The sequence below is a fragment of the Monodon monoceros genome, unplaced genomic scaffold (genome assembly GCF_005190385.1).
Source record: "Monodon monoceros isolate NGI ecotype Baffin Bay Population unplaced genomic scaffold, NGI_Narwhal_1 Super_Scaffold_18, whole genome shotgun sequence".
Lineage (NCBI taxonomy): Eukaryota > Metazoa > Chordata > Mammalia > Artiodactyla > Monodontidae > Monodon > Monodon monoceros.
Window position 1 is genome coordinate 99,843,874 of NW_021703774.1, and position 14,207 is coordinate 99,858,080.

The 14,207-nt window shown below is 39.1% G+C and overlaps 1 protein-coding gene across 1 annotated transcript in view; it reads left to right on the forward strand.

The window, feature by feature from the left end:
- Positions 1-14,207, forward strand: part of DIPK1A (divergent protein kinase domain 1A) — a 122,965-nt gene that overhangs the window by 104,820 nt on the left and 3,938 nt on the right. The window contains exon 3 of the mRNA XM_029230644.1: positions 8,616-8,723. Coding sequence (XP_029086477.1) covers positions 8,616-8,723 — 108 coding nt within the window. The remainder of the gene's footprint in view (positions 1-8,615; positions 8,724-14,207) is intronic.

Consider the following 14,207-nt stretch of genomic DNA (forward strand, 5'->3'; position numbering starts at 1 on the left):
CACAACAGACCTTAACCTTTTGCCATATTTGCTTCATTTTTTAAAAATTTTATTTTATTTATTTATTTTTGGCTGAGTTGGGTCTTCGTTGCTGCGCGCGGGCTTTCTCTAGTTGCCGCGAGCAGGGGCTACTCTTCATTGCGGTGCACGGGCTTATCATTGCGGTGGCTTCTCTTGTGGCAGAGCGCGGGCTCAGTAGTTGTGGCTCGTGGGCTCTAGAGCGCAGGCTCAGTAGTTGTAGCACACGGGCTTAGTTGCTCTGCGGCATGTGGGATCTTCCCCGACCAGGGCTCGAACCCGTGTCCCCTGCATTGGCAGGCGGATTCTTAACCAGTGTGCCACCAGGGAAGCCCCTACTTCATTTTTAAAAAGAAAAAACACGGCAGTGCAGTTAAGCTCTCTTTACCCTCCCTGGTATTCTCCTTCCTCCTCCCCAGTGGTAAACACCATCTTGAATTTGGTGTGAGTTCTTACCATCATGTTTTCATACTTTCACTAATTGTTTATGGGTACATAACCAATATATAGTATTGCTTTGCATGTTTCTAAACTTTAATAAATGACACTAAACTGCACATACCAATCTGCAACATTTTCCACTTGATATTATGTTTTCAGCATTTTTCTGTGTTGGTATGCATAGGCTGAGTTCTTTCATTTTAAGTACTGTATAGTATTGCATTGTATGAAGATACCACAATTTACTCAGCCATTCTCCTGGTGATGGACATTTATGTTATTAATCATTTTCCACTCTTACAAACAGCACTGCATCCTGGATGGCACCTTGAAGTCCTCCTAGACTATACCTTGACCTGATATTTTTAGAGGGAAAGATTTTTTGTTACTGATTAATTTTTTTTAATGTTTATTAGTCTTAGATTTTCTATTCTGGTATCACTTTTTATTATTGTTTTAGATGTATTGCTCATTTTAAATGCATTGCCAGAGTTGTTTACATTATTTACTAGCACTACCCTTTCTATCCTGGTAATCTTTATTTGTGCATCCTCTGTTTCTCAGTGATCAGTCTTGCTAAAGGTTTATCTCTTTTGTTAAAGTTTTCAAAGAACTAGCTTTTGGCATTGCTGATCTTTTTTTTCCCATTAATTTCTTTTTTTAAAAAAAATAAATTTATTTATTTAATTATTTTTGGCTGCGTTGGTTTTTGTTGCTGCCTGTGGGCTTTCTCTAGTTGCGGTGAGCGGGGGCTACTCTTCATTGCGGTGCAAGGGCTTCTCATTGTGGTGGCTTCTCATTGTGGTGGCTTCTCTTGTTGCAAAGCATGGGCTCTAGGCACGCAGGCTTCAGTAGTTGTGGTACACGGGCTTAGCTGTGGCATGTGGGATCTTCCCGAACCAGGGATTGAACCTGCATTGGCAGGCGGATTCTTAACCACTGTGCCACCAGGGAAGTCCCTCCCATTAATTTCTGCTGTTTCATCTCTTCCTACTCCTCCCCTCTCCCCCTCCCTCTCCCCCTCCTCCTCCTCCTTCTTCTGGGGGTTGGTTTATTCTCTTATTGTTATTATTGTGATTTTTTAAAACATCTTTTGTTGAATGTTTACTATTTATTTCAGTCTTTTATTTTTTCATCATTGCATTTAAAGCTGTAAATTTTCCTCTAAGAACTGCTTTAGCCGTATCCCACAAGTTTTCATACGTATACCTTTGTTGTTGTTCAGTTCTAAATATTCTGCATATCCCTTGTGACTTCTCCTTTAACCCAGAAGTTATTTAGAGATGTGCTGTTTTGTTTCCAAACATGTCTGTGTCTATTTTTACATTATTTTTTTTGTTGATTTCTTATTTATTTGTTGTCAGCAAATTGTTCTATGTTATCTAAAATCCTTAGAAACCCTAAGCTATACCTGCAGGAGGTTTCACTTCTGAGTGAGGCCCAAGAAGTCACACCACCTTTGCCTCAGTGAAGAAACATGGCAATGAAATTGCTGACCATCTGATACGAAACAGATGGTTCTGCATTTCCTAAAAATCCCCAGAGGTTGACCGGGGCAAGAAAGTATTGAGCATCTCCCTGTGTAGTCCCTCACAAACTTGAGTCCAGGAACTAGATTGCTCTGCTCCTCCTATGAAGATGAAACCTAATATTCTTGGTTACAACCCAGTCTAAAGGAGAAAGGAGGCATGGTCAAGGGCTCACCCAGGAGCTTCTGCTAGTGATAGCTGAAGGGCAACATAGGTGTTGGTATTTAACTCTACACGTGGGCAGGACTCTCGATCTTATCTGGGCTATCCTTATCCTCAGAGCAAACTGTGGCAAGTGTTGGAAGGGGGACCCGGTGGGCAGGTCTGAGGAGCCTGTGCTGGCCTTTCCAAGTATTGAATAATTACCAGAGCCCACTGTGCTTTGGTTATTTGCTTGGGATCACGAAAAATTTATGCCCCCAAAGTGAAGGGCTCAAGAAATTATCCTCAGCCCCTATCCCACACAAGAGGAAGCACAATCATTGGAAGCCCAGTCATTGCAACCCTCTAATAGGTTGCATTGTCCCAAGAGCCAGAAGTGGGCAAGATTGATCTATGAGCAGCGTAATGTCATCAGACTAAGAGAACCAGACAGACAGGGAAAATTCTGGGAAAGAGCAAACAAAAGGTAATTGCAGAAACCAGAAAAGAACAAGAAGATCTAAAGCAGAGAATAGGAGATGAAGATTAGAGGAATTCTCTCAGTTACAGAAACATAGCCAATGTAATTAAGACTTTGCATTCTTCTCTAGTTTTTTAATTTTATCATTAGTTTTAGCTTTAGTTTCTGATATTTAAAAAAATTTTTTTAAATAAATGTATTTATTTTTGGCTGCATTGTGTCTTTGTTGCTAAGAGCGGGCTTTCTCTACTTGCGGCAAGTGGGACCTACTCTTTGTTGCAGTGTGCGGGCTTCTCATTGCAGTGGCTTCTCTTGTTGCAGAGTACGGGCTCTAGGTGCATGGGCTTCACTAGTTGTGGCACGTGGGCTCAGTAGTTGTGGTGCACGGGCTTAGTTGCTCCACAGCATGTGGGATCTTCCCGGACCAGGGATCGAACCCGTGTCCCCTGCTTTGGCAGGCGGATTCTTAACCACTTCGCCACCGGGCAAGTCCCTAAATTGTTTTTATTATTATTTTTTATTTCCCAGTTGCTTAACATTTCAATTTAGGCTCTCTCTTTGACTCAAGAATTAAAAGAATATTTAAAATTTTCCAGGTAGATTTTTTGTTAATTTCAAATTTTATCATATTGTGATTGGAGCATACTGCTTCTGCCATGTCTACTTAGTGGAATGTATGGAGGTTTTGGTGTAATTTTGTAAATGTTCCATGGGCTTTTGAAAAGGTCTGTTTGTTCTCAGGGCAATTAGATCTACCTTATTAGATTATTGAGTTCTTCTGTATCTTTTTTTGTAAACTTTTTTATCTGTCATAGACTAAGAAAAGCGATTTAGGGTCTCCTACTTCTAATGCCTTTCTGTTTATTTCTTTTTCTATTTCTTATAGATTTCACTGAATCAATTTTGATGTTACTTTATTCTTAATAGAAATTCATGACTGTAGTATTGTAATATCTTCATTGTGGATTATATGTTTTAGCATTATAAAGAGCTTTTCTTTTTTGCCTTTTTAATGCTCCCCCCCACACTTCCCAAAATTCAACCTCATCTGGTATAACATTGTGGCTTAACTTTTCTCTTTGCATTTGGCTGGTATACCTGTACCATCTTTTATTTTCAACTTTTTTGACATTGTTTTCTAAAGATATTTTTCTTATAATAGGTAAGCTTATCCCATTGACATTTATAGATATGTCTTAGTTCTGTATCACATTTTATAACCTACTTTGTTTTTAAGGATTCATTTGGTTTGTATCTTTCTCTAGAGGATGTATATTTCTATGTTTTATATGTGTTCCTTTTGATAATTTAGGAAGGTTTGTATTCAGATTTTAGCTCTTCTAGTGGTTAGCCTTTACTATAACTTTTAAAAGTATACTTTATCCTTTATTGCTTTAGACCATATCTATTTATTCCCCACTACAAGCAATGACAAAATTATTATACTTCCATCCATCCCATCTCCTTTACTCCACCTAATTTTAATTAATATATTATTATTATTAGTTCTTCAACTAGTCATCTCTATACTTTTGAATATACTTCTGTCTCTGTTATTTGATTTATAAGATAGAAATATTATCTTTTTATAAATTCATTTATTTATTTTTGGCTGCGTTGGGTCTTCGTTGCTGCGCGCGGGCTTTCTCTAGTTGCGGCGAGTGGGGGCTACTCTTCGTTGCGGTGCGCGGGCTTCTCATTGCGGTGGCTTCTCTTGTTGCGGAGCATGGGCTCTAGTTGCGCAGGCTTCACTAGTTTTGGCTCCTGGGCTTCAGTAGCTGTGGCTCGTGGGCTCTAGAGCACAGGCTCAGTAGTTGTGAAGCACGAGCTTAGTTGCTCCGCAGCATGTGGGATCTTCCCAGACCAGGGTTCAAACCCGTGTCCCGTGAATTGGCAGGCGGATTCTTAACCACTCTGCCACCAGGGAAGCCCAATATTATCTTTTCACCTTGGATATTAAAGATAAGGAAATCAGGGACTTCCCTGGTGGTCCAGTGGTAAATAATCCACCTTCCAGTGCAGTGGACGCAGGTTCGATCCCTGGTCGAGGAACTAAGATCCCACATGCCACAGGCAACTAAGCCCACATGCCACAACTACTGAGCTCGTGTGCCTCAACGAGAGAGACCCCGTGCCACAGACTACCGAGCCCATGTGCTCTGGAACCCGCGTGCCACAACTAGAGAGAAGCCGGACACCGCAACTAGAGAGAAACCCGAGCAGACCACGTGCTGTGACGAAAAGATCCTGCATGCCTCAACAAAGATTCCATGTGCCTCAACTAAGACCCGACTCAACCAAAAAAGAGGGGGCGGGAGGATAAATAAATAAAATAAACATTTTAAAAATAATAAAGGTAAGGAAATCAACATCCTTTTGCCATCTCTCATCTTGCATCTCTCCTTCTTGGTTCTTGTTAATTTTATTAGTTTTACTGGTATAATTTATAATATTAACATTCTGAACAATATACAGTAGTAATTAAGAGAAGGAGCTCTGGAACCAGACTGCCTAGGTTGGAATCTTGGCTTTATCATTTTGTAGCTTGAGCAAGTTACTTAGTAGCTATTTCTGTTTCCTTATTTTTACAATGGCTATAACAATAGGTTCTACCTCACAGGGCTATTGTCATAATAAAAGTACAGCACTGGAACAGTGCCTGACACATGGTAAGTATCTAGTAACTACCATATACTATATTAACAATTATTATGAAATAGATTTCCACAGTTGTTTTCATCCCAGTCCTACATTTCAACTGGCTTACATGTTCAGTTTCTCTGTTCATCTCTTGGTTGCCTAAAATTCATTCTCTAATAGTTCTTCAAGAGTTGCTAATGGGAATTCTATCTTCTGATCCTTACATGTTCAAAAACATTTAACACCTTTTACTTGAAAGAAAGTTTGGCTATGGAGAATAAGAAGAGCTATTTTGAGCACTTATTGAAATCACAGGTGATCTATCCTCATTAAACCATTATAGCTCATAATAATGCTATAAATCAAGTAGTAGGTACATCCCCTTTTACAAATGAGAAAATTAGGACACAGGCAGGTCACACTTCCTTTCTCAGACTTTGCTGGCATTGCACCACTGTTATCTACCTTTGAATGTGGCTATGGAGAAATCTGAGGCCAATCTGATTTATTTCCCCTTAAAAGTGTCTTGATCTTTTTGCCTGGATGTTCAAAGAATTATTTATTTTTGAAGTCCAGTAAAATTCAATGGGATATGTCACAGGGGTCATTCTGTGTCAGTTTCCTTGGGACAGTGTGTATCCTTTCAATCTGTAGATTAAAGACTTCTCTCACTTACATGAAGTTCTCTTGAATTCTACTTTGATTATTTTTTTTTTCTATGTGTTCTATTCTCCCTCCTGTGGACATGCTGGATATCCTTTGTCTTCTATATCTATAATTTTATCTCAAATTCTTTTTAGTTCTTTTTAAATTTCCATTTCATTTTGCTCACTTTTTCAACCTAGCCCTCATAAGTCTTACTATGTTGTTATTTTTGTCTGCCCCCCCTTTTTCCCCATTCATAATGTGACTTTAATTTCTTCGATTTTTTTCTTTTTCTTAATTTTTGAGTTCTGCTTGCTTATTTTACATTTACTTCTTTTGTCTCTCATTATGTCTTCTGCTTTGAGACATTATTTTAAACTGTTTCATTAAGTCCTTTGAATTCATAACAGTATGTTTGGTGTGCTTCATGGCAGTATTTTTCTGGAAAATTTCTTTATTTGACATGTCCTTTTCCTATTCCTTTCCTCCTTTTCCTTGTACATTTGCTGTATAGATCTCCTGCTTGTTTTCTTTTGAGTATTACTCATTACTGAATGAAAGGAGTTCTTCAACCACTATTTGCAAGAAGCAACTGGGACAGTGAAATGAGCAAGTGGTGAAACTTCTGTGGCCCAGAGTTAGTGTGTGTGTGTGTGTGTGTGTGTGTGTGCGGGGGGGTAAAAGAGAAAAAAAGATGAGATGGAGACACTCACACAGATTGGTTTAGCCTGTCTATCTCCCCAGCAACTACAGAGATGCTCATAATATAGTCTCTCCCAATGCTTAGTTTATTTACAGACTGCCTCCAACATAGATAACATTTTTAAGGATTTTATCAATCAGCACTGCCTTGCCCCGCTACTTTACAATGCCAAACAGAGTCCTTGGAAGTTCCCACAGCTTGTGCCCCTTAAACTTTCATTGCAAACCAGAGTGACGGTTCTGTTCCTCTGGTGTACCACCTATTTAGTGCTCCGCCAACTTTGTCTGAGAAGTGAGGTCACAGCAGGTATTTAATCTCAGCATCCTTCTGTACTCTGCTGTAATTTTCACTGTATTTTGCAGGCCATCCTCATTTATTGTGCCTTAGGGTTACACTGGTACCTTATTTTGTCAAAGCGTTTGGTTTCCTTTTTTTTTTTCGGCTGTGCCACATGGCTTGTAGGATCGTAGTTCCTTGACCAGGGATTGAACCCGGGCCCTCGGCAGTGAGAGCTAAGAGTCCTAACTGCTGGACTGCCAGGGAATTCCCATCTTTTTCTTTTTTGGGGGCAATATCAAAGATGACAAGATGACAGACGTGACTTAATTTTGTTATTTTAAAATATTTTGGTATTTAAAACTTTATTTTTTATTTTAAAATTGAGCCGTTTTTAAAAATTGAATGCCTACCTTCTCACAGAGAGTGGGTACCTCAGGCCACGCTAAGTGGGAAAAACAGTTTCAAAATTCTATGCACACCCTAGTCACAACAAGATCTCTCATCATTATATAGCTAGTAAGGAGCAGAGCTTGTATTCAAATCCACGTCTGTCCTGATCCAAAGCCTGAATTCTTTTCATCATAGGACTTTCTCTTAAAGAATATAGATATCTCTTTATGGTGTCTTTAATATGTTTTTTCTTTTTTAAATTTTAATTTTCTTGGTGTATAGTTGATTTACAATGTGTTAGTTTCAGGTGTACAGCAAAGTGATTCAGTTATACATATACATATATTCTTTTTTAGATTGTTTTCTCTTAAAGGTTATCACAGAATACTGAGTAGAGTTCCCTGTGCTATACAGTATGTCCTTGTTGGTTATCTATCTCATATATAGTAGTGTGTGTGTGTTCATCCCAAGCTCCTGATTTATCCCTCCCCCCTCTGTCCCCTTTGGTAACCATAAGTTTGTTTTTGATATCTGTAAGACTGTTTCTGTTCTATAAATAAGTTCATTTGTATCTTTTTTCTGGATTCCACATGTAAGTGATATCATATGACATTTGTCTTTCTCTTTCTGACTTACTTCACTTAGTATGATAATCTCTAGGTCCATCCATGTTGCTGCAAATGGCATTATTTCATTATTTTTTATGGCTGAGTAATATCCCATTATATATATGCCACATCTTCTTTATTCATTCCTCTGTCGATGGACATTTAGGTTGCTTCCATGTCTTGGATATTGTAAACAGTGCTACAGTGAACACTGGGGTGCATGTATCTTTTCAGATTATGGTTTTCTCCGGATATGTGCCCAGGAGTGGGATTGCTGGATCGTATGGTAATTCCATTTTTAGTTTTTTAAGTGACCTCCATACTGTTCTCCATAGTGGCTGTATCAATTTACATTCCCACCAACAGTGCCAGAGGGTTCCCTTTTCTCCACACCCTCTCCAGCAGTTATTGTTTGTAGATTTTTTGATGTTGGCCATTCTGACTGGTGTGAGGTGACATCTCATTGTAGTTTTGATTTGCAGTTCTCTGATGATTAATGATGTTGAGCATTCTTTCATGTGTTTGTTGGCAATCTGTATATCCTCTTTGGAGAAATGTCTATTTAGATCTTCTGCCCATTTTTTGATTGGGTTGTTGTTTTTTTTGACATAGAGCTGCATGAGCTGTTTGTATATTTTGGAGATTAATCCTTTGTCAATTGCTTAATTTGCAAATATTTTAATATGTTTCTTCTTAAGAACATTTTTCTGTTAACTACTTTTCTACTTCCTGGTTTTTAGTGTGACAAGTACAAGACTGGAGTTATTGATGGGCCCGCATGTAATAGCCTTTGTGTCACAGAAACTCTTTACTTTGGAAAATGCTTATCGACCAAGCCCAACAATCAGGTATGGACATTATGAATAAACAGTCCAGATTTATGGTACTCTCTGATTTTACCTTAAACTAAATTAAAGCATTGTTAAGAGCATTCTTGAACTAGAACTTTCGGACATTTTAAATACTTCAATTGTGCATGCGTTGATTCACTCATCCAACAGATGTTTATAAATCCCCTATTCCCAGCATGTTCCAGACACTGTTTTAGTTATTAGGAAAATAGTGGTGATTAAGACAGATAACTTTCCTGTGAGTCACATTATTCCAGAGGGATGGGGAACATAAACAGTTGATAGATAAATAAATAAGCAAGGAAATTACAGAACGTAGTGTGTTTTATATAGGTTGTACACAGGATGGGTTGATGAAAAATGTAGGGGATGGTGAGGGTAGAAATATGCTTTAGAAGAGGTGAACAGGGAGGACCTTTCTAAGATAAAATTTGAGCTTATACCTGAATGAAGAATTAAACTAGAGGCATGGGCAGAGGACAGGATGAGCTAAATCACAAAAGAAGAACTATAAATAGCTGATAAGCATAATGAAAAAAATGTTCTACCTCAGCTATCATCAAAGAAATATAAATTAAAACAATAGGACACCATTGTGCTAGAAGAAAATACAACAAAACATCAAAACCGGGACTTCTCTGGTGGCGCAGTGGTTAAGAATCCGCCTGCCAATGCAGGGGACACAGGTTCGGTCCCTGGTCCAGGAAGATCCCACATGCCGCGGAGCAACTAAGCCTGTGCACTACAACTACTGAGCCTGCGCTCTAGAGCCCATGAGCCACAACTACTGAGCCCGCATGCCGCAACTACTGAAGCCCGCGCGCCTACAGCCTGTGCTCCGCAACAAGAGAAGCCACCACAATGCGAAGCCCGCGCACCACAACGAAGAGTAGCCCCCGCTTGCTGTAACTAAAGAAAGCCCGTGCGCAGCAATGAAGACCCAATGCAGCCTAAATAAATAAATAAAATTTATTTTTTAAAAAAGTTAAAATCCATTGGAAAGATATAACTTGATAGCTTCCATCACTAGTTATTAATAGATTCTAGAACAGATCTCTAAGCAATTCCTTAAGTAGCACGATATCCTAAGGTAAAAGCAAGTGCAATCAACCTTCTAACACTTTCTTTTTAAATCTTTTAAAAAACACTTCCTAGGGACTTCCCTAGTGGCACAGTGGTTAAGAATCCGCCTGCCAATGCAGGCGACATGGGTTCAAGCCCTGGTCCGGGAAGATCCCGCATGCCGCGGAGCAGCTAAGCCCATGTGCCACAACTACTGAGACTGTACTCTAGAGCCCGCGAGCCACAACTACTGAGCCTACGTGCCACAACTACTGAAGCCTGCATGCCTAGAGCCCATGCTCTGCAACAAGAGAAGCCACCGCAATAAGAAGCCCGCGCACCACAATGAAGAGTAGCCCCTGCTCTCTGCAACTAGAGAAAGCCCGCGTGCAGCAATGAAGACCCAGCACAGCCAAAAATAAATAAATAAAATAAATTTTTTTAAAAAATGAAGCAAATATGGCAAAAGGTTAAGGTCTGTTGTGAAGATAGTAGGTACACAGGTGTTTGTTATATTGTTTTCTATATGTCAACATTGTTCTAAGAACTTTTCATGTATTTCTCTTTGATCCTCACAACCTCCCTATGAAAGAGGTATTATCATTATTTCCATTTTATTGTTAAAGAAACTGAGGCAAGAGAGGTCACAAGGTTAAGAAACTTGCAGAGCAGGTTTGCACTGCAACGAAGAGTTGCCCCCACTTGCTGCAACTAGAGAAAACCTGCACGCAGCAACGAAGACCCAATGCAGCCAAAAATAAATAAATAAATAAATTTATAAAGAAAAAACAATCAACACTGGTTATCCTTGGGCAGTGGAATATTGCATGATTTTTATGTTCATCTTTTTTCTTCAAATTATTTCTAAATTTCCAATATAAATACTCATTCATCTTATAGAAATTTAAAATAGATTTTAAGTCTACACTACTAGCCATGTTTAAGGGGATTTCTGAAATAAAGTCCAATATTTGAGTATCTACTATGTGCTAGGTACTGCTTAAGGCATTGGGAGAGACCATGGGGAATAAGACAGACAAAGCCTCTGGCCTCATATGCCTTATGTTTCGTGTGAAAGAGGACAGATGATAAAAGAGTCAATAAAGAAATAAGATCATTTCAAGGACTTCCTCGTGGTGCAGTGGTTAGGAATCTGCCTGCCAATGCAGGGGACACGGGTTTGATCCCTGGTCCGGGAAGATCCCACATGCCACAGAGCAACTAAGCCCGTGCACCACAGTTACTGAGCCTGCACTCTAGAGCCCACGAACCACAACTACTGAAGCCCACTTGTCACAACTACTGAAGCCCGCGTGCCTAGAGCCCATGCTCTGCAACAAGAGAAGCCACTGCAATGAGAAGCCAGTGCACTGCAACGAAGAGTAGCCCCTGCTCGCTGCAACTAGAGAAAGCCCGCGCATAGCAACAAAGACCCAACGCAGCCAGTAGATAAATAAATAAGTAAAAATTTTAAAAAGGTATAAGATAATTTCAGACATTGGTAAGGGCTGTGAAGAAAATAAAATGGGGTCATGGCTTAGAGAGTGACCTGTGATGGAAGAGGGATCTATTTTAGGTAGGGGGTTGGGGAAGGCCTCCCTAAAGTGACATCTGGGCTGAGACTTGAATGATGTGAAGGAACCAGCCGTATGAAGATCGGTGAGAGTGCATTCCAGGCAAAACCAACAGCAAGTGAAGGAGGTCATGAAACAGGAATAATGCTGATAGGTTCAAGGAACATAGAGAAGAGACATGTAGATGGGATATAGAGACCCAGGGAGTAAGTGATAAAGATCAGGTTGGAGAAGCAGGCCAGCTCATAAGAAGCCTAGCAGACAATGAAAAGGGCTTTGGACTTTATTCTGATTGAATTAGAGGGTTTGACGCAGAGGAGTGATTAATATTATTACCAACTAATATGGTCATATTTGGTTTTTATATATAAGCATGACTAGACTGCCCGGGTTAATATGTTGGCTTTGCCACTATTGTATTCCCTTCATCATGCTGCTTCACTTCTTTCTGCTTCAGTTTCTCTATCAGTTAAATCAGGATAATAATAGTATCTACTGCATAAGGTTGTTATAGGGAGTAAGATAAATTAGTAGACTGTAGCACAGAGTAAAGCACCATATAATGTTAGTTTGATAAATAGCTAGATAATTAATAGTGACTAATTCTGGGAATTAGAGAAATGGGTGTAGAACTTTTCCTTTTATCTTTCTGTGTAATTTGACTTTAAAAAAATTATATTTACATCTATAAACACACTAGAAATATGAAAGATCTCAAATAAACAACCAAACTTTACAACATAAGGAATTATAAAATGAAGAGCAAACTAAACCCAAACCTAGCAGAAGGAAGGAAATACTATGGATTACAGCAGAGATAAAGGAAATAGAGAATAGAAAAACAATAATAAAGAAATAATAATAAAGAAAATCAATGAAACCAAAAGTTGGTTCTTTGAAAAGGTCAACAAAATTTGACAAACCTTTAGCTAGATGGACTGAGAAACAGAGAAGACTCAAATAACTAAAATCAGAAATGAAGCGGGGACATTACTATCAGTTCTACATAAATAAAAAAGATTATATGAGAGTGCAGTGAACAATTGTACACCAACAAATTGGATAATCTAAATGAAATGGGCAAATTCCTAGAAACACAAAACCTACTAAGAAATAGAAAATCTGCATAGACCTATAACTAGTAAGGAGACTGAATTGGTAATCAGGCCTCCCAACAAGAAAAGCCCTGCACGTGTGGGCTTCACTGGTAAATTCTACCAAACCACTGGCTACTGGACCACCAGGGAAGTCCCACATTAATCCTTATTAACTTTTGCTGGTTCAACATATGAAAATTGAGCAGTGTAATACACCAAATAAACAGAATGAAGGAGAAAAAAAGGATCATCGCAATTGATGCAGAAAAGGCATTTGACAAAATTCATGATAAAAACACACAGCAAACTAGGAATAGAAGGAATAGTTAGGAACATACTAAAAACACTTATGTGAAAAACCCACAGTTAACATCATACTCAATAGTGAAAGACTGAAAGCTTTTCATCTAAGAACAAGGCAAGGATGCCCACTTTCACCACTTCTATTCAACATAGTACTGGAAGTTCTGGCCAGATCAATTAAACAAAGAAATAAAAGGTATCCAAATGGGAAAGGAAAAAGTAAAATTATCTCTGTTGACAGAGGATATGATCTTATTTGTAGAAAAACCTAAATATTCCACAAAAAAATCATTAGAACTAATAAATGAATTCAAAGTCCACACACAAAAATCAATTGCATTTCTATACACTAACAATGAACAATCCAGAAAAGAAATTAAGAAAACCATTGCATTTATAATTGCATCAAAAAGAATACTTAGGAATTAACTTAACCAAGGAGGTGAAAGACTTGTACAGTGAAAACTTCAAAACATTGCTGAAAGAAATTAAAGACATAAATAAATGTAATCACATCCCATGTTCATAGATTGGAAGACAATATTTTTAAGATGTTAATGTTACCCAGCGTGATCAAGATTCAGTGCAATCCTGAGCAAAATCCCAAAGACAATTTTTTGCAGAAATAGAAAAAGTCCTGAAATTCGTATGCAATCTCAAGGGACCCTAAATAGCCAAAACAATCCTGAAAAAAATACCAGAAAGCTGGAGGACTCACTTCCTGATTTCAAATCTTACTATAAAGCTGCAGTAATCAAACAATGTGGTAGTGGAATAAGGACGGATATATAGACAAATGGAATAGAACAGAGAGCCCTCACATATATGGTCAAATGATTCTTTTTTTTTTTTGGCTGCATTGGGTCTTTGTTGCTGCGCACGGGCTTTTTCTAGTTGCAGCGAGTAGGGGCTACTCTTCATTGCGGTGCATGAGCTTCTCATTGCAGTAGCTTCTCTTGTTGCGGAGCTCGGGCTGTAGGCATGCAGGCTTCAGTAGTTGCAGCACATGGGCTCAGTAGTTGTGGCTCGTGAGCTTAGTTGCTCTGCGGCATGTGGGATCTTCCCGGACCTGGGATCGAACCCGTGTCCCCTGCATTGGCAGGCAGATTCTTAACCATTGTGCCACCAGGGAAGTCCCTCAAATGATTTTTGACAAGGGTGCTAAGACCATTCAATAGGAAAAGGACTGTCTTTTCAACAGATGGTACTGGGAAAGCTGGATATACACATGCAAAAGAATGAAGGTGGACCCTTACCTAACACCATTCTCAAAATTTAAGTCAAAATGGATCAAAGATCTAATGGTAAGAACTAAAACTATAAAACTCTTAGGGACTCCCCTGGTGGCGCAGTGGTTAAGACTCTGTGCTCCCAATGCAGGGGGCCTGGGTTCGATCCCTGGTCAGGGAACTAGATCCCACATGCATGCTGCAACTAAGGAGCCT